The following is a 27,864-nucleotide window of genomic DNA, read 5'->3' as shown; positions in this document are numbered from 1 at the left end:
CCCTATGGACGCCAGTCCACGTACTGCGGACGTGTTATTCGCCCCTGTTCAAGTCCTCAGGACTCCCTGTGGAATACTTAATGATCTCTATGATTACCTCCTCCACTTCGATACCTGCTCTGCTCCCACTACATGGAATCCAACATCATATAAGCTCACAAACTGTTTATATTGGGTTACTGGAAAACGACAATTGCAAATTTCAAGTAAAACATTAATTAAAGAACTCTTATTATTTAATTTAACAAAGTTAAGGATTAAGTGAAAATTCGATCACAAAATTATAAATATATGAAATAAATGTGTCACATGAATTTTGGAAATATCAGCTAGTTTTAACTAACTAACATGACAAACATTCCAATTGAGGTGCATACGAGAAATTTGAAAGAAACGTGTCAAAGGAATTTGACAAAGGACAACCGCTAAGACAATTAAAAACAGACATAGGCAATCATAAGTAGGAGCTACCATTGCAAGACGTAAAACGATGCATCGGCTGTACCGCATCATGTTAAGAGCGCGAGCGCGTATTTGTCTTTGGCAATAAACTTTGGTTGCAACGACAGGTTTCTTCTCAGTCCTTGTTTTGCCTGAAGCACATAAAAACAATGTCAGCAAATTGTATGTAGATACACTCTTCATAGCACATGAAATATGTATCAGAACTTGTCTATATATTTCCACTTGCATTAATTGTAATATGTCTTGCAAATCGCTACTTCTATTTGTACTTGAGTGAAAATTTATGACGATACTATGACTACTGCGTCTATTTGAGTGTGGAGAGCTTCTGAACTAGCGATACAGAGTATGCGTCAGCCAATCAAATCAACTTGTGGAAACACCCAGGACTGTAATTACACTGAGTCGAGTTGCGATTTCTGGTGACTCGAGTCTTTTTCTCAAAATTCGGAAATGACTCGACTCGAGTCAATCTATGTAATGACTCGGACAAGTCATATGAATCGAGACTCGGACGGCTAAGACCGATAACACACTAGTGTAACCACACTATTGGTATTTCGTCTAATGGTAGCAGTACTTGAAAATGCGACCAGAAACTATTAAAGGTGAGAAAAATCAGTAGCCTATGTTATATATTATAAATGCGAACCGTTGATATCACCGAACAGAGTTATAAAAACTGGATTAAACAAGAATTTAGCTGGAAACTGAGCAGTCAACGCAATGGTTGAACTTGAGTCATAACTCCATGACTCGGACTCGACCCTATACTCGCCAACTTGGACTTGACTCGGTGGGTAATTGGAAATGACTAGACTTGACTCGAGTCAAAACTATATAAGTGAGATTGACTTGTGACTTGGCTACAACCCTGGAAACATCTAAAGTACATACTTGGGTACTTTTCAGAAATTATACTTTCACATCAATTAGTTTGGACAAGACTTGTAAATCACTGCTTGTAACAGAGTGGAAATACATGGCGTTACTACTACTTCTACTCCATTGATGACACAACAAATACTTCTACTTGAGTGCTGAAAACAACTACGTTTTTGACCATCTCTGTTCAGAAGCATGCACCTACGACTCAGGGTTGTAACCAAGTCACAAGTCAATCTCAATTTTATAGTTTTGACTCGAGGCAATTCGAGTCATTTTCAATTCACCACCGAGTCAAGTCCGAGTCCAAGTCATTGTGTTGACGCTCAAGTTTCCAGTTAAAGCCTTGTTAACCCACTTGTTATAACTGTGTTTGGTGATATCGAATGGTTCTCAATTCTCATTCAAAATATAGCCTACTAATTTCCTCACTTTTAGCAGTTTCTGGTCGCATTTTCGAATACAAGAAGTACCAATAGATGAATTCCCAATAGTGTGGTCACTTTACTATACTTCGAAATTGCAATGAAATGTTGGTCTCGAGTCATATGACTTGGTTCGAATCATGCGCAATGACTCGAGTCAATATACAGATTGACTCGAGTAGAGTCAAATCATTTCCTAATTTTGCGAAAATGACTCGAGTCAAGTCATCAGAAAATCGGGACACGAGTCGAGTCATGACTCGATTCATTATAACCCTGCTACGACTACATACAATAAGCCTCGACATTTCGACTGTGTCCATTTTTTGAAACTACTCACCCCAGTAGCCTACTTTTTCGAACTTCACTTTCTACTTATACTTGAAAGGTAGTTTGATGTCTTGTAAATCGCTATTGATACTCAAGTACTAACTACGACTACTCCGAGTCTCCGACCATCTTTGTTTGGAAGCGACCACCTAGAATTACTAGGGATGGCCAGTGGCCTCAATGATTCTAGTACTTGAATCTGAATTGAGTATTAATTCCAATGATTCGAGTCGAGTAAGTGAAAGTAAATTTCGTGTACGAATATAGAATCGAAATTCTAATTCTCAGTATAGTATTATATATTTTCAGTATTCGAAACTATATAATACTTTACCGAGAATTCGAATTTCGATTCTATATATCACACACTGTGCAATCCTTATATTAAAGAAGATTTCAAGGCGTTCGATAAGCCCGGTACCCCAAATTTACCAAGATATCAATTCATTAGGGCAGCGGTTCTCAACCGGGGGTCCGCGGACCCCTAGGGGTCCGCGAGACCTCTAAATTTCAAAATGGTTGATATACTAATTCTGATTTTATTTTTTAATTTGAGAAAAGAATGAGGCAGTTTCACACCACAACTGCTAAAACCTCATGAATCATATCATCATAATAATCGTCTGACATGAACTATCGTAGTGTGGAAATTCATTTTCCTTGCCAATTTTCCAATAACCTGCTGATACAAACATATTGCTGTTTAGAGACGTTCAGTTTTGGTTTGTGGGAAAAATAAAAATATGGAGATATTTACGTCAATCATGGTGACTTCGTAATTTCTGAGAAACCTTCTGAATTTGAAGTTGTCAGTCTCATCAAATTAGTGAACAGTCGTTTAAAATAAATATTTTCGATTTTTTTTTTAAATTTGTCCCAATGCAGGGATTGAAACCTCGCCACGAAATCCATTGTATCCTGTGATATACATAACCACTATTTGAACAGCTTCTTGGAGGTACATTACTTTAATATACAATTGCATAGTATATTCATATTGAAATGAACCCGAATATTTTTGGCTGACACTCGTGATAAATCGGACAATGATATACCTGCTCTTAAAGTTCGGCTATCAGATTCGGTGCATTCTTACTGCGGATGCCCTATTGACAAGGCTGGTTTTTTGATGAACAAGGAGTGTTTCGTTGCTATCAAAGCATTACGCTCCAACCCTGAAATTCATATCACCAGTTTTATTGGTATGCAGCCTTGTCTTGTTAATGTTCATGGTCGAAAATGTTTGATCGTAAATATATATGTAAAACGAACAGAACAAGTTATTTCTCAGGTTGGAAAACTTGGATCCATTGTTTGGCGCACAAAATTTGTCTATACGTTTAGATTAGGATTTCACTTTGGCGGTAGAAACTCTCTGCGGGCCGTATGTTGCCCGTCCCTGCGCTAAATGCTGGACGTGATACATTCATTAAATATATGTTTCTTCATTTTGGTGTCATAAATGTTGCGATCACACCATAAGTATCGTCGGAAGCGTTGTGCGTTAATATTCCATTAGCCTCCATCTATCTTTGTGGAAATGATTTTCGGCACTCCTCGTTTATGTCATAACGAAAACGCGGATTTACAAGACACGGCCACCGGGCCACGTACTTCAAGAAATACAGCAGCAAAATTAGCTTTGGAATAATAAAAATCTACCAACTTCCACATAAATAGTATGATGTTATTTTCAATAAAAATCATTATTTTGCTGTTTATCATAAGCCTACAGTTCATATTTGCACAAGATGGATGAAGGTTGCACCATGATAAATCTAAAATTGAACTAAAACTTGAGGGGGTCCGCGAGGACCCGTGACGGTCAAAAGGGGTCCGCGAAGCCCAAAAGGTTAAGAACCACTGCATTAGGGGTTAGTATAGGTGACATGATAGCGTGGTTGTTCAACTGTGTTGCCTATTTTATCTCGATATTGAATTCATGCGGCCAGCGGCCTCGGAATTTGAAAGTGGCGCGCGACCCGTTTTGAGTTGGCGACCCCTGGCATAAGCGGTGTCTTACAAAAGGCCAGGAGTGTGCCGTGCTATAAGTCGACGGTTACGGAATCAAAAATAAGAAATAGGCCTATCGGCGTGGTGTAAATGACCATTGTAGTCGACAAAAACCATGATTACCACAAATGACATTAGGATTGTGTACATCGTAAGTGCCGATAATGCATGTCTTCTCGCTTTGACGAACTACGCGTAAGCTCCACTGTCGCCTTGTGAACCACTAATTATACTGGAGTAGATGTTAACAGCGTTGCTACTACTTCTACTCAAGTGCAAACAATGATTACTTTGATCACCCCACCAACTATTGAGTATGCAACGGTCTGTGGACATACGGGCATGCGACACATGAGCATGCGAGTTAAATTACGGGTTAGGGTTGAATTTAAGCTTGGGTTAGGGTAGGGCTTGGGGTCGAGATATATAGCGGTTAATTTCAGTGTTATGTTTCGGGTTAGGGTTAGTTTTGGGGTTATGAAGTCACATACTGAAGTGACGCATGCTGAACTGTTCCATGCTCATGCTCAACTGTCGTTTTCCATTGTGTCGCATGCTCATATGTCGGGCAATCGCATGCAACACATCGACCAAATCTACTTTTTAAAAGTAATTAATATTTCAGAACTTAATTTTCGACTTCCATTTCAAATAGATTTGACACACCTTGTAGCTTGTTACATCTACGTGTGTATAAATTCATGACATTACTTCAACTTAGTACAAAAGATGATTACTTTGACCACCTCTGGTTTTTATATAGTCTGTTCAACGTTTTTTACCTTCGATTGCTTTCTGAGTTTTTCCCGAGCATGGCGCAGCACCGATTTTGTAGAGTAAAAGCAACGCTTGTTCTAGGTCATAGTAGTTCTTCCAAACGATCTCGGCCCCAGTCTAGAAGGCATTCTTCGTACAGCCTGCTTGACGTTGTTGCCATCAATTGAAGACATTGTCGATCTAGAAAATTTAAATGATTAGAATAGGTTTAGTGAAGGCATTTGTCAAGAACTGAAGCCAGGTATCCATAACATCCTGTTGAAAAAACAAAAACAATGGTGTACAAGTACAAGCTTGGCACATGAGTACTCGAATCTAAATCGAGTATTAATTCGATTACCAGTAAACTCAGCCCATTGAACCCAGCCTACGGTAAACTCGGCCTTCGGAGGTGAACTCGGCCTAAACCTAAGCCTCTCCAACCCTAATCTTGGGATGCACCTAATTCACGATGTGCGATCTGATCCTTGACGTTCTGCACTCTTCGTCAACATTATACAGCTCCGTACGTTCAATATAACATTTTATACATCCGACATACGATACCGCCCCCAGTGGGAATAACATTCATGCGACATATCCGCCACCACCAATTCGCCATTGCCTTCAATTAATAATACGATTCACGACATTTATAATAATTTGTATTGACAAAGTCATCATCTGCCCAGTTCACCGAAGGCCGAGTTCAATAGGCCGAATTCGTCATGGGCCGAGTTCACTGGTCACCATTAATTCTATTGATTCGAGCCAACTAGATGACTTTTTCAAGTAGGCCTTCTGAAATTACACGCTCTTTGCCACCAAGAGTACAGTTACCAATAAAATTATATCTTTGATACCATTTTCCAATGTGGAAGTAGCATACAAAATACGTAGTACAAAGCTATTCACTTTAGTGGAAATGACATATCTGTGAAGTCATGATTAACCCACAGCATAGTCACAAAGTACAATGAAATAGGTATCGGTCGAAAATATACCAAATTATCTGTAATTTAGTGTGATGTAAAACTAGCATTGCATCATTGTATGTTCTTAGTAGAAACATAAAAGATACGTTTTCAACTTTCCATAATACTGTTATGAGTATAACATCATAATGAGTGATTATCGAATACTTGACACTTAACACCAGATTCAGAATCAATCACTCTTCACTCAGGTGCTCGATTTTGCCAAGCCCGACTAATCAGAACAGAAGTGATGCAGCCAACCTGAGATATCTATGGAAATCATGTATACCAGATTAGCGTTACTGTGAATTATGGCACATTTGGATTCAACGAAACATCAGGTCGTAGAGTTACAATATCAAAATATCATGCAGCAATTTTGAGCACCACTGGCGAAATCCTGAACGGGAACCACCGTCACAGAGTCTATTTGCGCATCATTTATGACACTTTTTTCAGGCTAATAAATCGCTGATTAATGAACATGAACAATCATAAATCATCACTCCAACTTACATGATTCATCTTCTTGATCCATGGACAATGCACGACTGGGATGCGTTGCTTCGAAGTTGTAAAGTACTATATAAGATTGCCTGTTCCATATTTAGACTCCTGCTAAAAATGAAGCGATGTTGTATACGCAGACCCATATATGCCCCTGCCTCATCCGCATTAAGAGTCCATTGATAATAAGGGTCAATAGTGTGCTTTCTTATTCATGACAACATGACCATCAGCAATCAGTCTTCCCTAGGGCCCATCTACTTTGTGAATGTCGCTGTAATGTAGGCAATGTTATTGCCGTGCAATATATTTTGTGAATGTCGGCATAATGTCTCCGTGCAATATACTTATTGGAAGGTAATGGGCGAAATATCAAGATCAATGTCAACTCAAGGTCCGAGAAGAAGTGAAAATTCAAATGGAATAATTATCTACTTTCACCAATTTTAAACTTTCATAATACATGACAAGGAACGCGCAAGATATCCAATGAGCTATAAATGCGACTATAATTTTTGCGACTACTATTTCTTACCAGGGATTTCAAGATATCGTATAGATAAGCTATATGTAAATTATAAGTTATCGTTATATTGCAAGTTATAAGTAAGCATTTTAAGTATGTTGCACGGCGACATTGCGACAACCCGTCTGCCCCATGAACATGTTAAAATCCATGTAGTATATAATTGGTTTAGCATTGGGGTATCATTAAATTAGGCTGAGGTTAAAGTTGGGTTAACTATAATGATTGTTCCTAGAATACCCTAACATTAAACTAATAATAAAGCCATACATTTTGACATGTTCACCGAAAACCTCGACTAGTTTCAATGGTTATAATGTTGTTGTGGACACAACACAAAATTACAACGAATACGATAATAAATATGCCAGTCAACAGGATGCAAATATTCATTACCATAGGTGCAACAATAGTTTTCAGCCACAAATTCAGCAATCTCACATTCCGTAAAGGAACATCCTATAATACACTTTCAAATTATGTATAGCTATATAAACCAAGGCTATAATACATTCATCGATGCTGCATCTGGTTTGCTGCATGGATCTTGCAGTCTTTGGAAATTCTTTTCAAACTTTTCATAGTATATACCGTACACATCAAACAGAAGTTGGATATTACAACAACATGAAACCCACTGTGCTGCGAATCGAACTTCAATGATTGCACATAATTAAATATTATCATGATCATGCTCATCGCTATATAGTATTTCAAGTACTGCACAGGTTACGATTAGCGGCGGGTCGATTAGTTTCGTTCGTACATGATAAACCGCGGCGCAGACGTGCCACTAGAATCATAGTGAAATTCATGACGGTTATCGCAGTTAATGATGACCGAGGCTGTTGCTGTTCAATAAATATAGCACTCAAATACCAAGCTTCCCCGCTCTCTGCCTTTCTAGTACTCATGACAGCAACAGGCGTGCTCGGCGAAGTCGAGCCGTGTTCTCCGTGACTCTCGGAGTATTTAACGTCGTATCAATCGCTGTAACACGATTTTGATTTCGATAAATTTGAATGATTGCACTGAAGACTACGCAACGCAACGCAAATGCGTCGTATCAATCACTGGGGCCTGACTGCCCATCCAAGAAGTCGCTGCTGAAGAGATTCGGCGTCCTAAACATAGAAGATATGCGGAAACTAGAAATCGCCAAGTTTATGTATCAGTTTCACTGCGGTCGTTGCCCCGAATATTTCAATGACTTCTTTACCTCTGAATCAAAAGCGCACAAGTACAACACACACGCGTCCACGTCGTCCAAATATCATATGATCGACCGAAAGGATCATCGCTCTATCAAATGTGCCGGACCTAATGTGTGGAACAGTATCCCGCCAGCCATACGGCAGTCGACGAGCAGCATGTCCACATTCAAGTCGAAATACAAGCAATTACTACTAAATGAATACAGTCCATCTTCAAGATTACCGGACCACGACTGACCTATCGATCTCGCTTCCCATGACATGCCGCCCTATTTCCATGACATGCCGCCCTATTTCTTCTCGCTTCCTATACTATACTATCTTCTTTACTTTCATTCAGTGTGCATGTGCATGCCTCCTCTTTACATCGCCTAGGCCAAGGTGGCTGTCCGATTCCATATAGACAACTCCTAGTCGCTTCGACATCTTCCTTTCTTTTCATTGTTTCGCATTTTTTGTGGTTGTTGTTGGTATGGAATTTTGGTGCTCGGCAGCAATGGCCTTGTGCACCAGGTCAATTAGTTATATATGCATTATTTCATTAAATCTCTCTTCTGCGACCGAATGTACGAACTGTTTCATAATGAGTTTAACCAGATTATGAGGATGGAAATGTTTCGTAAATTAACATGATAAGAACTGGTGTGCTCTAATTTGTATTTGGCTAAATTTGTAAATGCGCGTCGTAATTATAGAGGTAGCCTATTCGTTTACAGTGATTGATACGACGCAAAATGGCCTGTTATATTATGCATTACCAGTAAATGTAAAGTTGATATGCGTAGTCTTCAGTGCAATCATTTATCGAAATCTATAAAAGCACTACGAGAAAACTACTCTGATTGGGACATATTCGCGTTAACAGCGATTGATACGACGCCAAATACTCCGAGAGTCACGGAGAACACGGCTCGACTTCGCCGAGACGCTCAATGGCGTCACAATGAGTACGAGGCGTTAATCGACCATTCAGCTCAGGCGCCCCTATTATTCAGAACAATGGAAATTTCGAACTTTGAGGTCGATTTTAGGGGGGTTCCAGTGCCCTGACCAGATTTTAATTTATATTTTCGGAATCAGTGTGAAAATATCTTTCGATTGAGACCGGTTTAAATGAATTTTGCGCTCGGGTCGCCAGCTATAAGATTACCCAATAATAATCAATAGCACGCACAATCCATCCACGCCGTTAAGTATCCTATTCTAAACTAAACCATTCCTGTGATAAACCCGTCACTCCGCCATTACTACAAAACCTGTTCTTTCAAATTCTAACTGAATCACGCGCGCGCATGCTCGGCAGACAGAAGAACGCAGTCATTATTGGTTTTATGGTTGAATGAATTTCAAGCAACAGGCGTGCTCGGCTCGACACTCGAGAGTCGAGACTCGACCACTGAGCTATATAAACACAGGTATCGACAGGTATCGGAATGCCTCATATCACTGAGCTATATGCATTATCGCTGGCCTCTTGCGCAGTACGGCCTCAATTATCGATAATAGCCGGGCAGACTGAGTAGTTCCGTGATTGGAATAGTCATCACCATAACATTATAACGGATGTCAAGTTTTCATTTAGGAAGATTTCACATGCATTGGGTATACGGTATATTTGAAATAACATATATTTTGCCTTGATGTGGACATTTCGATCCAGTAATGTCACAATAAAATAGCTGTATGTCTCTATATCGTACATTATATCTATAACAATGTGCAACCGCGATCATCGATAGCCGGGCTTCTGAAGTTCCGCGCGATAGAAAACCATCGCCATATCATCAATCAACATTCTCGTATTCACTCCAATAGATTACAAATGGTGAAATGTATCATGACATTCATGAGTGTATTCAGAAAACTATTTTGCATTGATTGCACAATGCACACTTGAATTCATAGAAAGTAGGGACATCCTGACGAACTCCTGTGTAGGTGGCATCCAGGCATCACACCATTATGACATCCACTGGAATGGTCAATGGTGACTGGCACAGGAGCATTCTAAAATTCACTTCCTCTGGTAGTCACCTGGAGTTACATAAATTGACGTCCAATGTTGGGCATACTGAGCAAGTCCTCCGTAACTGAGGGTGGGAGGTGGGACGAGTGGGAACAATTGTGGACATACCAGTAACTCCACGGGATATCGGGTGTTTGCTGGGCTTACTCAGTTCTACCTGTAAATCTGATTACGTGAGTAGAGAGAGGATAAAAATTGATAGCAATATATAAGCAATTTCCGATCATATTGACCGATTCAATCAAGAATTATAGAAATTTTTCGCGCTGAGCGCTACTAGGCGAGAAAAGCTGCCACAGTGAACGGCCCCCAATCTAGATGACAAGTTGCGGTGAACAAGTTTTCCAAAATCATATTATTATAACATCACTTTATATCTGTGAGTGAAATATATATAAAAAACGATCGCCTAGGATGTTGTGGTAATCATCCAATAAGGGCCCAAGACCATCTTCAGGGGGGTCTATTACGTCATCGAATTTTTCGCCCCCTCCCCAAATATTTTTTCTGGCTACGGCCTTGACTGTCTAGCTTGGTGTTAATGTTGTGAAATGCATTCAGATAAATTTTTACCGGGTATAACTAAATTGGTGTCATCAGCAAACAGCGTGATGTCATCGTCAAATAAATGACCAATATCATTGATGTAAATTATGAACAGCAGGGGCCCGAGAACTGGTCCCTGAGGTACACCAGTCTGTATGGGTAGGCGCCTAGTAATTGTGAAAAGAAAAGGGGTGGGACAAGTTTGATGAGGTAAAAGACCCAACTTTCAAGGATCTGAAAAATATAGTAAAGAACTATGGTCTTGGGACACTTGGGTTCTTATTGGGTGGGTGATTAACATAATTACTAGGGTGATCTTCCACCCTCATTCATAATGTTATGGAAAACCAGGGTGCCACTAGATCCGCGAAAAACACGAAATTTCAACAGTAATGGATGAATCTTGTCAATAATATTGTGATACTTGCAATTGCCTTCGGCACCTCATAGGCAGTGGTTGCCCTACGAACGGGGGGTGGGGGGCGGGTGAGACTTACCTGGGGGCCTATCAGTATCTAACCGTGACTTCAGACTTCAGACCCCAGTCCCCCTTTCGCATCTGTTATTATTATCTCCATCTTTCACCACGTCAAGGTTTGGCCAGATGCTGGATTCGGCCATATCTATTATTGCATGTGTGCAAGGATAGACTATATCAAAACCAAGTAATTCTACTGCATGCAGAGACTTGATGATTATCGGGATACAGGACTTTTCAAACAAATGCAGAGATTTGATGATGATTGACACATCTGTACGGATCGAATCATATTCTTGCTTGGTACACGGATTTCCATGTTTATTCGCTATTATCCTTGGAAAAGCGCATAAACCAAACAGGGGGGCCCCTTCGACCAGGGGGTCCCGGGCGACCACCCACCTCGCCCCCCCCCAAAAGCCACCACTGCTCATAGGCCATAGGCCATTCAACCGGACTTCTGAAGGGCTTCGGTCTCCTAGTCCTCCCATATCACGGCTACTCGAAAGTTCGACTTCATTGTTATGTAGGCAGCACAGGGTGTAGGCTATTTCTCGTGATGCAAAACGCGAATAAATTTCCTGATTCATGACTGAACCGTGTCTGTAATTGCATATCATACAATTGCTCATATGAATCGTGATCAGATTTTTACCGGTAGAGCTATAGGAGATGGTCTCTTCGAAAGTTTACGGCACGTTCTTGATATAGAATTGATTAATTATATACATCTACGGGGGAGTCGTTTGCTATTAATTATTTTGTCGCATGTTTTCATTTCTTGACCTCCCGGCTAGCTGTTATATGGTAAAAAGATATTGGAGTCGCATCAATGTACCAAACTAAACAAATGAGAAGAACCCCTTTCGTGAGACACAAGCGATTCCAAGCATTTCATCACGGGGTGCGGCATTTTCTCGGATTGTCAAGACAGGACTATTAGGCTCCGAACATTTAGGCACGTATAAGAAGAACTGACAATTGGACGTGTATTTGTATATATAGAGGTGGTCACTCGTCACTAACGAAGTACTTCCACTTTTTTCGAAGTATTCAAGTAGTTTTCTGTTACTGGGGTACTTATATGTAGATGTAATTTCGCGCTACTTCGTAATATTTTGTGATCTACTTACCTACTTTTCGCTATTTTCAGTTTGTCAAGTAGAAGTAGTTTATTCCCCCAATCAGGAAAACAGCCTGAGGAATTTCTGGGATTTTTTCACTGAGTATGAACATTTAATTTTCAAAAAATTGAGCAAAACCCAGAATTTTCGTCGCGCTTTGCGCACAGTTAATAAGGAGTGACCAATATGATTTCACGAAAGTATCAGTGAGTATAATTGAGGTAGCGGGTTGCGTGTTTCCGTTCACACCGCAATGTCGCCCCCATGACATATTTCACACAGTATACATGGCCCATCATAAAGTTTGAAACTGATGTTTTCCAATCTAGCATTTACTTATCATGTCGTAATCTAGCAGTCCATAGCGTGTCCTGATCTGGAAAAGTGAAATCTGACTTTTTTTTCGGTTTAGACCTGCAATGCAAAATGACAAAACAAATAGAACAATATTCCAACATATGCTCAGTTGACTTGACATAGGGCTCTTTCACAAGGTACCGTGACGATTTCACTCATAAAAGTGACATAAACATGTCCTAAGAAGTAAATAGTCTGACTAAAAACTGTTTGAACTCTGACTGTTCTCGCAATCATGCTAAAACCGTGCCTCCTAATATCTCTTTGCGGCCGTTGGGTTGATTTAGTTCAAGTGCATGCAACCGACAGCTGCGTGATTACTGAAGCATAGCAACACACAACAAGAATAAGCAATGCATACGCATCCTTTATTTCGGTCTTGCACGACCAGTACCATAGTATCGCATCATGCATAACTCCGCAATCCACATGGAAGAATAAAATATGTTGAAATCGACATATATTATATCAAATTCTATTTTACGAGGTGACAGATAGAATGAATACATATAGTAAAATGCTATTTAAAGTACATTGAACTCTGACAGCAAGAGAAATCGTGCGTTCAAGTGCTCATGTTGAAAAGTGCCTCGACAAAACATTATAGGCACAGTGGCAAGTTGCTATTCACGTACAGATAAATCACCAAGATAAACATTTAACATGCATGCAAAGGAATGAGATGACACTTTAGGTCGGGAAAATCACAACATTGAGACAACAGCGTGACACAACCACCTGCCCACTGCAACCGCATAGTGCCAATAACGGGACATTGTCGTTTCAATAAAACAAATTGCACTTATCGGTAGAAAGAAATGCGACAAGACTAAATTTGACCAAGATACAAGAGCAAAGACACGAGAATGCTATATCATAAAAATCAAGCACCCAAGTAGCGAGTGTGAACGCAACCGAGCAAAGGCAGGGAAGAAAGCAATTTCTCAGCGGCCTCCGCCTGTATTTGCTTGCAGGAAGAAATATCCAACTCCCGAAGCCATTTATTGTTCTTGGCCAGAATCGACAAGAATCTAGAACAAAATCGCACAAGGTGAGATGGTACAAAGTTTCATTCGACCCAATAGGAATATTTCAGGTCTTCTCTATCTTCAGTTCGTTAACTCCAAAACATGAATTGCAGTAATCGAGCTATTTTTCCTTTACTGCATATTCAACGAATCGCTGTTATCAACGAACGCTAACCCGAGATTCAAAACTTCATTTACGTAACTACATCTGCAATACTTCAATGCGGTTGATCGGCAGGCCTGATAATAGGGTCCATCAAACCACTAGGTGTCGCCAGACTTTGGGGGTAACCGCAGTTGTTACATACGCGATACCGTTGTCAGAAACCTGTAGGCTGCTTTCCCGACTGTAAATAATGGCTACAACGTGCTCTACTTGGACCATGAGCTCGTTAGAGGATGAATTAAAACTTCGGAACAACAGCGGTTAACACCCAAAGTCTGGCGACACCTAGTGTTTGATGGACCCTATTGTTTCACCAGTTTTGTCACACTCCAGGTAGAACCCTTCAGTTAGTATATTTGTATATAATGTTAAAACCGAATAAATCCCCTACAATCTCTTTACCCCTCTTCGGGTAAGTGGAATACGCTCTGTCCTTACTCATCTGTCTCTTGGCAGAGACTTCACCGACTGCATGTCGACATATTTACGAACTTTCCAACTGGATTACAACAAAACATAGTGAAAAGGAAGAGCGACGTTACCCTGGAGTGATGTTGTCGCAGTTGGACAAATCCAACGATTCCAGACGGCGCAATCGGCTAGCGATAGAATCGAGACCACAATCCCCGACCTGTTCGATGAAAAAATAAGTCACTTACACACTAGTAAGTTTGGGCTGCAAAACCGCGGAGCTTACTTTCGTACAAGATATGGCGAGCTTCCTCAATAGAGGACATCCCACGGATATCCCGACGAGAACGTCGTCAGTCACTGACTTGGCCATCATGTTCAATTCCAGCTGTTCCATGCTAGAGAATAGCGGCTCGCCAGCACTGTTAATAAAGTAGAAAAAAAATTCACTCAATGCTGATCTATGCCGCTGGTTCCAACTATGTGCACTGTGTAGTGTGCATGTGATGTTTGTGCCTGTGCGGTCAATGGCTGTTCAAAAATAACTTCGTTTTCCAAATCCCGCTTGCTAGGTTCCCTGAAAAATTGATGCACACGAAATTTGAATCCATTCCAACCGGTAATCGCGAAGGTTTTACAGTTTTAAGATTGCGAATTTGTTATAAATATTTAAAAAAAAATTTCAAATTTTACTGGCTACCACGTTGTCTAAAAAACAATGCAAAACAAATTTTGACTCAATTCCAACCGGTAGAACCAAAGATATTTGATTTGTTTGTTGATAACTCTGGGATAAGCCACCGTCAATGCTATTTTTTCAATCCAAAATTTCCAACTGCAAAAACTTCGCTTTTAATGTTTGGAATTGAGTCAAATTTGTTTTGCATCAGTTTTTTGTAGACAATGTATCACTTTCATGGGGTAGCCAGTACAGTTTATAAAACAATTTTTTGATTATTTATAATAAATTCAAAATTATAAAATTCAAATTAGGTGTGCATCGTTTTTTTAGGGTACCTGGCGATATAATCACCTAGCAAGCAAAATTCGGAAAAAAAACTTATTTTTAACAGCCCTATTGTGCAGTATGTGCAGTTGTGCACTCATCATCAGCCGTGATCAAACTCGCTACCGCACTCGAGTACAAGTAACATCATAAATTTCTAACCAATTAGAAGTAGTAGTAGCAATTTCCAAGACATTTTACTTCAAGTGGAAATAGAAAATAAAAGGCCTGAAAATAACCCAAGTAGTTGCAAAAAGTACATTTGGTCAAGTGGTTGCATACCTTTAGCAGGCAATCGGAGGTGGCTACTTTCAAAATTCCTTGATTTGACGACTAACGCAGAAGAATTTACGACACTACTAATATTCGAGATCCATGGAAATGTATTCAGTTTTCCTGATACAGGGGCTATCTCCCACAATACTTGTGAAATTTCACTCATCTAAGTGATGCAAACTTACCTTAAAACCACTTGTTACTTTTCAAAATCCAAAGTAAAAAAGTGAGTAGAGTGCTTAAACGACTGTCCAAGTAGAAGTGAAAGTAACTAAAAACCATAACCTCTTTAGTAAGCAGTGCCAAGTAGGTATAAATTACTTGAGTACTCAATAAATGCAGAAGCACTTCATTACTGACCAGCTCTCAATCATATCATGGAAGGATGGAGTATAACGTACAGGTCATGGAAGCTACGAGCCGATGAAAGGGATAAATATTGGAAAGAAAATGGTTTTGATTATTATAAGATATCTCATACCTGGATTGCACGGGTGACAATACAAATACATTTACTATCAGAACATCACCAGGAAAGGACAGATAGGTTATTGCTAACCACAGCAAGAAGAGCACCATCACCCCAGAATCACACTCACCAAAATATTCGGATCAAGCTTTCGTCGGTGATATTGCGGCAATTCGACAGCGCCAAACGCTTCAGCTTTCTCAGCCGCCCGATTCCCTTCTCCAAAAGACAGGCATGTGTATCAGATCCCGAGATATCCTCTGTATTTGTGAGAAAAATGAATGTATCAGAATGGAAATGGTGCTACAAGTAAATAATTTTTCAATGCTTGATATCATTGCAATAGTACCGAAGCGGGCAAGTTTTTCATTGTCGTTCTCGGTAATGATGAGAAAACAGAATAGGGTACATTTTGCCTCATCTACACACAAGGCATTATTAGCACGGGCACAATGAAAATACCCTACTCAGGGTTGTAACCAAATCACAAGGCTCCGAGTCACAGGTCAATCTCACTTTCATAGTTTTGACTCGAGTTAAGTCGAGTCATTTTCAATTCACCACCGAGTCAGATCCGAGTCCAAGTCATTGAGCAGAGGGTCGAGTCCGAGTCATAATATTATGACTCGAGTCCGAGTACAAGTCATTGTGTTGACTGCTCGGTTTCCTGTTAGTCTTGTTAAACCCACTTTTTGTCACCGTTTGGTGATATCGAATGGTTCGCATTTATAATATACTAATTTTCCTCACTTTTAGCAGTTTCTGGTCGTATTTTTAAGTATCAGGACCAATTCACAAAATCCCAATGGTGTGGTTACTTTACTATTCTTCGAAATTACAATGAAATGTCGGTCTTGGCCGTCTGAGTCTCAAGTCATATGACTTGGTTCAAGTCATGCGCAATGACCCGAGTCCAAATCGAGTTAATACACAGATCGAGTCGAGTCGAGTCATTTCCGTATTTTGAGAAAATGACTCGAGTCAAGTCGAGTCATCAGAAAATCGTGACTCGAGTCGAGTCATGAATCGAGTCATTACAGCCCCGAGCCAACTACACTTTTAACATGGACGACAATATCGACAAAGATATGATCTTAAATAACATGGCGTCATCGCAAAACATGACTTGACAGTCTCGGAGAACGGTCATCAGCAAAAAACAGCAATCGGTCGATTGCGGTGGAGGCTCCACCATACGTGCATTCCAAGTATGGCATACAGGAAATGTCACATCAAATAGTGGGAAACGCATACGGTCAATGCAGGCCAGCTCGGCCAAATGTGAGCCCTATATTATTAACGACATCACCACTATAGCTTCTTACTACCGTATTGCATATGTATGATTTGCAGGTAAGTCCTCACAATTGAACAGTATATTAAAAAAAATCAATTGTCTATTGAAGTTCTGTACCTCCAAGAAGCTCTTCAAGTAGTTACAGTGATGAAATTAAACGAATTTGCCTAATACAAGCCAACCCATGGACCATTTGCTCTTATCGCGAATTTTCATACCGTGTATCACTCCTTGTCAGTGTCAAGTAGAACGACTGATTTCGAATAGGAGTAGATGAGACATTATTGCCACTGGAAAATACATATATACCTTAAATTTGATACTTCCATCACAACAAAGAACAGCGACACTAATACATTTGACAGCTAGTTCATTTTCAATGGCTTTGTACTTTGTCATGCACGTCATTACACAGTCACGAGTGCTGAGGACGTTAAGTCACTGTCAGCTCTTTGAAAAGATATGGAATTGTCGGCTACCGAGAAGACCTCGGCTAAGCTAGCGCATATCCCAGATGAATCGTTAAAGAGTGGATAGTCCAAGAGGTCATCTCATGTATACCGGTACCGTGAAAGGTAGGGTCAGAATGTCATCATATTTTGGAGTTCCTACTGGAACTGAGTATTTTAGCCGATAAAGACAACATCAAAATTTGGCTTATTTCAACCAAGACTTAGGCTATATTAATTAATGGCCGAGATTTGAAAAATATATCCATGAACAAGTTTCTATTATCTACAATAAAATCCTGTTGAGCAAGAAACTAGTACTTCCAGTATAATAGGCATATGTTGTACTTAGCATTTTCACAGAGGACTGAACTCTATTGTTTCCCTAAAACTAATATTTCAGTGATATGGAAATGCTGTACTAGTGATCACAAAGTTGTGATGCGGGGAATAATCATTCTTAAGCAAGGACACAATTTTGATGCCGTAGTACATATGACGAAGCTCAATTACACAACACTGTATCACAAAACATGAGTGCTATGTGCTAGATCGCAATGAAAACAGCGCAGTCAATGCGAGCCTGGTATTGTCCTATGACAGAATTTCAATATGTCCACCAGCACAATAGCTTATTACTCTGGCCTTTCTGGAATTGCTTCCTGTGATTAAATTTACCACAACCTGTTTTATGTCAGAAAGCAGCAGGTGAGATTATGTTTCGAGCAATCGCTGTTGCTGCCACAATGTCGTTGATTAAAGGCAGGGAGAACTCATTTCTAGAACGGCTTATTGATATGCCGCATGCGCATGCAATCTCACCGATACATTTATATTCGGAGCCGGGTGAAGACAGAAAGCCAGACCAACCATGGCTTGTAGAATATTTCCAGGTATTCAAAAAATCGACTGTACCGAATAGAATGCAATTAGACCCAAGACGCGCAAAACCAATGTGAACCGTACCAGTTTCAGCATCAACACTCGGGAACATCTTGTCCAGAGACAAGTCAACATTCAAGCCGAGCAGGCCACGATCGGTGATGTAATGGCACCATGACATCGATAAATCTTCCAAGTTTGTCGAGTATTTGAAGATGCTCTGAGAAAACCGAACAGCTTATTGATCAACATGATCAAATTAAACGATATCACTTTTGTTGACAGGCACAACACTCAAGTCAGAATGTCAGATATATACTGCGTAAATCATGCGCATATCGAAACAGCAACACACCACAGCGCATCGCTATAATACAAATATCATCAATGTGAATGAATTCAGTACGAAACACGACAGTAGCAACTGAAACTATGATAATCACGTATCGAATACTTTTGATAAACTAGTTATGACACAAGCTGACAAACGATTTTGGCACATTGGCAGTGTATCAAAATGTAATGATTGCGAAAAAACGATGAAAATCAAAGGAAACTTCAGACTGCGCTATCGTGACTTCGTATTGCCAATAATAACTGATGGAACACGGATGCATTTCATTAATGACTTTTTGGTTTGATTCAACGAGTATAGGAAGCAAGCATAAAATTGAAATGAATTTATCAAAACTCGCATATTCCAAATAGCATTTAACAATTGTTTGAGGTGTAATATAAATACTAAGACATGATGAAGTTCACCTGGACTGTAAGATCCGAAATATATTTTCCCGAATTGACGCTAAGTTTGGTGAGTGATGCAAAGTCCATCACTCGATTGCCAATATATCCGTTGATAGTTGGCAAGGCTTTGTGACTGCAAGGATACGCAGCGTATGAATATCGTGTGGTTCTGAGTGAAGATACTGCTTTGACCGACCTGTGATTTTTACTTTCTTCATGGACGATTTGTTCGTGAAGCTTTGTAAAATTGCAACCACTAAAATCAAAATAATGCGAAGAAATAGATAACATATTAAGACCGCTTGCAGTCAATAGAGTTGCCCGAGTCACATTTTCGTAATTTCCCTCTTATTTAAATATAGATACTCTAGATTTCAGTATATTTTTGCTTAAAATCCATCAGAACTGGTGTGTGTTATCAGGCTTAAATTTTCAACACATTCCTCAAACGGATTCAAGCTATGACTAGAACCAGTATACCCAAATACTAGTGAACGTAGTAAGAATTGTAAAAAATAAGTCATACTTTGCTATCAAACACTGCAATCCCGACAGTGACGCCAAGACCAGGTATATACTGTTGGTAATATCGTAGCACTCGGAAATATCCAGGACACGTAACTCGTGCAGTGAAGATGATATCCGTGACGCAGATGCATCATTAATCTATAAATATGCACAAATATAGAGTGACAAATCGCTGAGCCACTTTATATGATATGATATTTATCTTAAAAGACTTAATCATTTCAACTGCTACTTGAGTCGTTTATTCTTACCAAGGAACTACAACAGACATATTACACAGGAAAAGATTAGAGTAAAACGGTGTCACAGCAGTGACACAAGCCACAAACAATGACACTAATCCCTATACCATACCTTCCTGCATTTTGCGATACGCAGCTCCCAAAGCTCATGTAAGTTGGTGCATATTCCAGTCAGCGCCGGGTTACCGATTTCCAAACATCCACGCAGATCGAGTGTGCGCAAACGCCGTTGAAATTTCACAAAGTCAACAACACCAGTATCACCAATTTCCCTGTCATTACGAGTAACCTTCAAGTTAACGACGACAGTGTCAAACTTCTTCTGATTAGTACCTGCAGTTTTGCAAAACCAACTTCCTAAGACCGAGCCCCTTTATGGTGGCGAATGTCCTGAGAGCATCGTTCGTAATCCCAGTGCGACTCAAATCGATTGCGGTTAATGTTGAAGACCTCATAGAGACCGATTGGCAAAATGTTGGAAACGTCAGCGCGTGCCGACGGCTAATCCCAAAATCGCTGCAAGCGAGAAATTATTTTTGCGTCATTAATGCAAGTGCAGCGTACCAGGGTATACTATCAGTTGCATTCACAGCTGAATCATCAGTGACTAACCAATGTCGGTTAGAGTGTGTTAGCAGCGCATTCGATTTTATCAGGGAATCATTGCAACGGTATTCCTACCATACTTCACCATGTCCTGTCATAAAACTAGTTAGTGTAGACTGGTGGTTTTCAACCTGGGCAGTGGGCATCATGGAGGTGGTGATCTTTTATTATATTCATCAGCTTCCCAAGTAGGCCATAAGTATTAAGTAAGTCTGGGCGCTGGTGCTGACCGTTTTTTTAGCAATGATTTTCCCAAATTGAGGGCAATATTTTATAATCAGATATTGGGTCATGATAATCAGAAATTGAGTCATGACCATCAAAAGATTGGTAACCACGAGTGCAGACCTACGAAAGTACTGCAGGTTTGACCTAGTGGCTGTGGAAGGCACCGACTACGACTTTTACTTGAGTATTGTCAGCAATAACATCGACAAACTGATTTCATAAACAGATATGTAACATAAAATGATAGGCTCATCGCTCATTTTATCGCTAATGTTTTTCGTAATTCATTTCATCAGTATCCATAATCGTACGGAGGGCGATGAACTCGATACGGCCTTACTTGGCCTACGATTCACATTGAACAGATAGACAGCTGTCGACAAACACCATCCGAAATGGCCTGACAAAACAAATAATCAATATCACATAGCCAAATTGACAGGGCAAATTTTGTGCATTCCTGCATCAAAAAGATGTTGTTTGGAAAGGGGCAAATACATAGGTGCTGTTCACACAATGAGCAAATCGCATTACACACCTGAAGCTGATATTGCACGACGCCAGAGACAAGGACTCCAGGCGAGTAGCCTCCGTAACAAATTTCCTCAAACTCTCATCATCTAAATATCTTATCGAGGAGAGATTCAGATCCCTCAATCCTTCTAGCACTTTCCCAATTTCAATTCTTCGCTCGTTATTATGCAAGAAGGTGCCCGCCATGAACATCGAATTGCAGGCGGTAAGATCGAGGCCCTGTGACAATGCGAAAACAATTCACCATATTCGGCTGGCATAGACCACCTGCCTTGAGATAGATCACTCTAATCATATTCGAAATATAATAAACATTCAGAAAATGGCATTAACCTTGAAGAGTCTACAATTGGATGGTAGCCTATATAATTATATGATGATTTATAATTCGTCATGAGACCTGTGGGTCATGGTCGCTCTGATTTAGCAAGCCAAGCAGGCTTACAGCTGGCTCATGTTATTAGCAAATCATGTTTCTATTTCATGCCAGGACGTGAGAGAGATGTAACCATGGAACAACATCACAAGCTAATCGAGGGCTAATACGGTTATATTAGAGTTACATAATTTAGTTTAGGAGATCATATCATACTGTTACTAAAAAGACAAAGATCATAGCCATTGAAGGGAATATTTGCTTTCAATACGAACAAACATTGCATTTTGCTAAAATCTGAAGTTGTTAAACCAGCTTTTATGCAACGCCGAGTCAATATCATATTATGGTAGTTAAAATGATACCTCTTCAATTCAATACCATATAGCACGGGAGCAGAGATTGAATTGAAGGCTAATACAACTTCCAGCTTGAGACTAAAGTGTGAAGTATTCAACAGAATAGATTACCGTAACTAATAGGAAATCCAAGGCTGCATCATAGTAGCTGCGTAACAGGCCAGGCTCGCAAGAAATTCCAGAAGCAGTGATAAAAATTACTTATTGACTGAGTCAGAGTGACTGAGACACTTTCGAAAGAAACTGCTGAATTCTAAGAACTAGTGAATTCAGACAACAAAGGTAGAGTATCCCGATGGTAAACACGAGTTTTATAATAATTCACAAGAAAGAAGACTTCAGCAAATTCCTGTATGAAATAAATTATTCCTGGAAAGTTTTTATCAATATATCCGTACTTAGAACTATCGAGTAAGGCTCGACACCCACCAGACACTATACACCTGAGATCTATAGTAGCATACACTGAACCGTAGTCCTAAAATTAGTACCACACCAATAAAAAGGAACATTTACTTCAAGAAATTCACATTTCTTCACAATATCCACAAAACTACCTTCCAAGATCGCCGATCCCTTCAGCGATAACTTCAACACGTGCGGCCCAAGTATAGACGGATCACAATTCAACAGAGGCCTGCAGAGCACAGAAAGCAAATGAGATGCCGGCATTCAATGATTCCACAGAATCACATGGAACGTACCGCACATGCAAATTCTCATCGAGGCCGTTGATGAACAAATTTGGCGATTTACAGTAAAAAAGCATGTCATCGTAACCCTCGGATAGTAGTACTTTCGGATTGAATAAATAGACAGACCGCCAGTGCAGTGTGGGGTCGAGAGAGGCTTCGTAACTAGATAGAAAAATAATATACATCGAATTGCAGCAACCAGTACAATGTAGGGTAAACATTGGCTTCAGAACTAATCTCAAAAACTATAATAATATGTTGCTATAAATTGAACTACTAGCCAGATTCTATGCCACAAATTCAATTAACGGAAGTGCAATATACGAGTCGTGTCAGCGGTCAGTGATTGTGATCAGTCCAGTTCCAAAAATATCGCAACTTAATCGAATAAAATAAAATCTTGGAAAAAATCCGTTCCATAGCTTTCACTGATAATACACAATTTCTGACACAAAATTAGGCATGGCATCTATTTGAGAAAAGATTATGGATTTTCGTTACTGTGATATCATTTTTGTTGTTTGCATCATGATAGGTCAGTGAAGCCATATCATTACTAAAATATTTTCTATGACCAGTTGCATGATGGGCGGAAGGCCAGTGTGGTTGCATAATACATCCTGATTTGCTATTACATGATATTGTGTCCATTGAATGGTATTCATGAATAAGAATGTGAGTGCCTGGTAACTCTAATGGTACAATACTACTTCATCATTACTTCCTATAGGATTACAATTCATAGCATATTTTTGAGATCTTTTTAAAGAAATATGCCTCTGGGCTGAAATAGATATAACCTACTTTCAATTCCAACATGAAGCGCTAAGAAAAACTTACAATCTTTTACATGTCAGAGCACATTCCCTCCTATCGGCAAGGTTTAGGTAACTCAAAATCCTTGATAGAATCTGAAAAATAGTGTCATGCATGATCAGTGTATCGCATATCTTGATCGAAATTCGGTAGAAACTGACAGAAATACAACTTTGACCATCAGTTTCAGCGCTATTGATTCAAATAGTTTATTTTCCTTTCAAATCAATCGAAATATATATTTGGCTTTTGTGGCCTCTAACTGTGATATGAGCGAACAGGAAGTTATCAATTCTTAACAGAGTGCTGAAGATACAGCAGATAGCAGATACCAACAGGCCTGGCTCCTTGACTGGGAAAGTAAATAAGTAAAATAATAATGCAACAATCATTTACAGGTCGACTTCATATCATTCCCCCACTAGAACATTACAAGTAGGCTACTCACCTCAAATGGTAAATCATCCATCGCCAAAACGTAGTCCAAACCCAAAATTTCACATATCTCCCAACCGATACACAAGTTTCAGGACGGCCCAATTTTAAGACGATATGCTATGGATAAAATGCCATGTAAAGAGCAATGAGATATGGTAATAAAATGAAAGAACATATGACATTTTAATATACGAACAGAAAAACATACAATATCACACAGAGATTTTGTATTGAATTATTTTCCTTCCAGCGAGTCATTTGAAAAGTTAACAGGATGACATTTACCCAAAATTGGAGAAAACATACCCGGCAATTTCAACCATGTCAGGCATTTTTTTCACTAATAAACCTATACTATTAACAATCCACATGGATTCAATCAGATAACAGATTGGATCTCGGATTTACGATTCGTCTTGTGAGAAATATGACAAAATACCACCATATTAACTCACATCAGTAGCTGTAATAATGCATGTAGACATCATAAGACGTAATCCAAGAAATTAGTTCTTCTGTCAAACAGGAAGGAATCAATATTATTCATCAATGACCTACAGGCACAGGCAGGAAGGACCACATTGCCAGTCTAACGAGGACTATATCGATATTGAATATACCAGTGCCTGCTTCTAATAAAACATCTTGAATTTATACTGGCCACAGGAGCATCAATGTCAGATCTGTGATCTCACAAGAGTGCGCGCACGATTTCATAACTATAACATTTCGAAAAACGCCATATCGTGCCGGGTGGAGCGATAATTGCTGTGCTACTCAAACACAGCTATTGATCGCGTTCAACACTCGGAAAATTGCAACACAGAGAAAATACAATCAACGTAGCTGCTTCGAAAAAAAGAGAGTAGAAAAGATAATAATGTGAAATCGACATGTACAAGCACGAATAAGCCTAAGCCAAAAATGCTTGGGCGCTGGAAACATCCACACAGAATTAAACGTTCCAAAAAACGATTTCATACACCAATGCAAAATTGGAAAAATCAAGTAAAGCGACACATAATTATAACAATTAGACCTCTTCATATTCTGGGACATTCGGCCTCGGCCCTGGAGCAATCACAATAATATCTTCCGGACTACTACCGTCAATGTCCATCCGTGATTCAAGGTTGTACGGTGTCCGGGCCGTGGCGATGGATTCGTTTACCGTATGGTAATCAACAGATCTGCAAGGCTCACGCGATCCGTCGTCGCTTTCATCGTCTGACAACACTGTGATCGAGGATTCCGACACCCCTCTCCTTCGATTCAACATGTTTTCTGCCGACACCAAATATCTGTTCGTTTGAGAGGAGTTGGTCGATGTAGTGCCAGATACTTCAGCATCCGTACCATGAGGCGGCGACAGCTCCTGAGATTGATAGTGACTGGACGTGTTGGCAGCGTTGGATAAATACCTCGACGCGGAACGCGCGGTCAAAGAATCCGGGCTGGGTTCCGCGTCAGATGTATCGGTATCGGTGGTTTCGTCGGGGGATTCGGAAATTCTCCTTCTAAAGAACCGTCCTCTATTCCGAAAAGGGTTGCGCAGGGTATAACCGGTGCCGTATCTTGAAGCATTCGGGGATGCAGCGTCAGACGGCTGCACTAAAGGGGTGTGTTCATCATCTGACGAATCTGCGGCGTTATCAGATGACGCGGTGGTTTCATCATCGCTCAAAACCCTTCGTTTACACAAAGGACAAATGCGCTTACTGCTGGTGAGCCAGGGATCAACGCAATTACAATGATACGCATGCTGGCAGGGAAGAATTCTCAACAGATCTTCCTCAACATAATCCTCCAAGCATATAGCACACACATCGTATTCGTCTTCCTTCTTGAACTTTTTAACGGGCAGTTTTTTCAGTCTCTGCAAAGACAGTCTGCCACGGCGTGCGTGGCGATAGTCTCGAAAGCATCTTACCAGCAAAAAGCATAACAACGAAAAAAAGCATACGCCGATCACCACAACAAACGGAATCAGATAAGCGTCGATAGGATTGAACCTGCTTTCTATCAGCTCAATGTAAGGCACTCCAGTTCCACTGTACAGATAAGACTGGTTCAGTATAGTTCCAGTGTCCTGTCCAACAAATACCGAAGGGATATCAATCTTATTAGCGATTTCCGGCAGTCCACTGCTCATGTGTATTAAATCATCTGAGTTTACGTTACATACAATGACAGCTTGGTATCCAGCTTCTTGAGCGTGCATAACTTTCAGCGCGAAATCGCATTTGCCGCGCTCGATAAGCACAAAATGCAATGATGTGGTATTCGAGTCGGAACTTCTTGACGGAGGTATCATCGGGGTGCAGCCATCGTGAGGTATCCCTGCATAAAGCACACCGACAAGTCCTTCATATCCAACGCCAGGACCAAAGGCGGCATCAGCGTCATCAAACACGGCCGTCTCGTTGTTAATACCGTGAGCACGTAACGATGCATCAGATTTATCCAACACACAGAACACGATTGACAGTTGGAACGCTGCCAAAGTGAATATCGCCATTCAAGTGTTTTGGCTCACAAGCCCAAACCTAGTTTATTTAATGTTGTCTCAACTTTACTGCTATTATGCATTAGGCCAAGATGACATTCTATATCCTGCGAAACATGAAGAAAATTTCTGATACAAACACGTTTACAAAATTTCCGAAAATACTTAAGTTGAAAAACACATAATGCATTCCCATTTAATCAAAATCGGCTAAGATATAGACTAGGCCCAAATCTGCTCAGTTACACAGTCATTTTCTGGAATTGATAAAATCGATACCCCGACACAATTTGAAACTAATCACTATTTTTCGATAATTAGGCCTATTAGCAATGCTAGCAGAACGGCACTTCAAAATAGCTGGTGCAGGCCAGTAAAAATTCTTATTGGGATCAGTCGATTGGAACTGGTTTTCCTTGTAAAGGAAATACAAAGTATTAAGTAGCCTACTTTGAATAGTACAATTCCTTGTGATTCAAATATTAATTATTAGCAAAACCATAATGATTTTAATCGATTTCAAGTATTTGACCAATATGCCCATTGTCCATTTTCAATCTGTGATAATTAAGAAAATTTTATATAATTCTTTTTTGAGGCCAATAGCATTATCGTCACAGGAAGAAATACTCATTGAGCATGTGTAATAATTCATATTTGCGTTGTTAAGATGGCTAGATGGTGCCAGCTTTCCCATATGATATTCAATTAAATGGATGTCTTCGTATTAGGGGAATCTAAATGACACACAAGGTATCCTGGATGCCCTAATATATTTTAGCATCACCATTACGATTTTTCGTTTTGATGATACATACGATAAACCAATTCATAAAGATTTTTGTCAGGACTGCGGACACCATTGGTCAATTTTCATGCCAATATTCATTCTCTAAAACTTCATAGGTGTAAAATGTTGTTCACATTGGTATTTAATCAGTGTCTTTCAAGAAGAGTTCTGGACTCTATAATATTTAACTGAATACTGAAGTAATTATATTGGTGAACATTGCTAACCAGAATAGAAGTAGCATTTCATTAGAAACTCTTATCATTAGCAAGCATTTCTCCATCGAGTATAGGTATATACATGAATCGGTGAAAATGTATTAATATCTTTATCCAAATATTACGTAGCCTACATAGCATGTTCCTAAATTTTGATTTCATCAACAAAAG

General features: G+C 39.8%; 3 protein-coding genes and 1 long non-coding RNA gene across 6 annotated transcripts in view; 1 reads left to right on the top strand and 3 right to left on the bottom strand.

Annotated features, from left to right (window-relative positions):
• LOC145447201 (arylsulfatase I-like) overlaps positions 1-27,864 on the top strand; it is a 265,569-nt gene that overhangs the window by 202,236 nt on the left and 35,469 nt on the right. The gene's annotated exons all lie outside the window — the stretch shown is intronic.
• On the bottom strand, positions 151-9,364 carry LOC145446762 (uncharacterized). Of its 2 annotated transcripts, none has more exons than XR_013917343.1 (3): positions 4,901-6,351; positions 3,161-3,280; positions 151-593 (listed from the first exon to the last, which is right to left on the bottom strand). It is a non-coding gene; the product is annotated as an uncharacterized LOC145446762 (long non-coding RNA). The 2 variants fall into 2 exon arrangements; XR_013917344.1 differs by lacking the exon at positions 151-593 and adding an exon at positions 6,368-9,364 and having other exon boundaries at positions 600-3,280; positions 4,901-5,075.
• Positions 12,977-24,331, bottom strand: LOC145445931 (uncharacterized). 2 transcript variants are annotated; one of them, XM_080324087.1, is made up of 16 exons: positions 24,190-24,331; positions 23,766-23,836; positions 22,935-23,087; positions 22,747-22,867; positions 21,500-21,714; positions 20,461-20,643; positions 20,240-20,399; positions 19,884-20,023; positions 19,554-19,613; positions 19,376-19,490; positions 18,698-18,833; positions 18,554-18,640; positions 16,116-16,245; positions 14,521-14,656; positions 14,366-14,454; positions 12,977-13,660 (listed from the first exon to the last, which is right to left on the bottom strand). In XM_080324087.1, exons 1-16 carry the CDS (start codon positions 24,208-24,210, stop codon positions 13,513-13,515), a joined length of 1,965 nt encoding a protein of 654 aa, XP_080180213.1. In that variant the 5' UTR covers positions 24,211-24,331; the 3' UTR covers positions 12,977-13,512. The 2 variants fall into 2 exon arrangements, with proteins under 2 accessions (XP_080180213.1, XP_080180214.1); XM_080324088.1 differs by lacking the exon at positions 18,554-18,640.
• On the bottom strand, positions 24,297-26,822 carry LOC145445934 (E3 ubiquitin-protein ligase RNF13-like). The gene has a single exon (XM_080324090.1). It carries the CDS (start codon positions 26,695-26,697, stop codon positions 25,213-25,215), a length of 1,485 nt encoding a protein of 494 aa, XP_080180216.1. The 5' UTR covers positions 26,698-26,822; the 3' UTR covers positions 24,297-25,212.

This window comes from Botryllus schlosseri, chromosome 9, assembly GCF_051294905.1.
Source record: "Botryllus schlosseri isolate E-star chromosome 9, Bs_hap1, whole genome shotgun sequence".
NCBI classification, from domain to species: domain Eukaryota; kingdom Metazoa; phylum Chordata; class Ascidiacea; order Stolidobranchia; family Styelidae; genus Botryllus; species Botryllus schlosseri.
The sequence above is the reverse complement of the archived record's forward strand: the minus strand, read 5'-3'. Positions and strand labels throughout refer to the sequence as shown.

Bases quoted from the DNA above. Each gene is read 5' to 3' on its own strand.
- LOC145445931 (XM_080324087.1), bottom strand. From the start codon at position 24,210: ATGGATGATTTACCATTTGAG. The intron at 20,024-20,239 runs GTATGGTATAGG...GCATATTTATAG, and splicing joins GTATCGCAAAATGCAGGAAG to ATTAATGATGCATCTGCGTC. The intron at 19,614-19,883 runs GTATGACTTATT...TTTTGATTTTAG, and splicing joins TTGCAGTGTTTGATAGCAAA to TGGTTGCAATTTTACAAAGC.
- LOC145445934 (XM_080324090.1), bottom strand. From the start codon at position 26,697: ATGGCGATATTCACTTTGGCAGCGTTCCAACTGTCAATCGTGTTCTGT.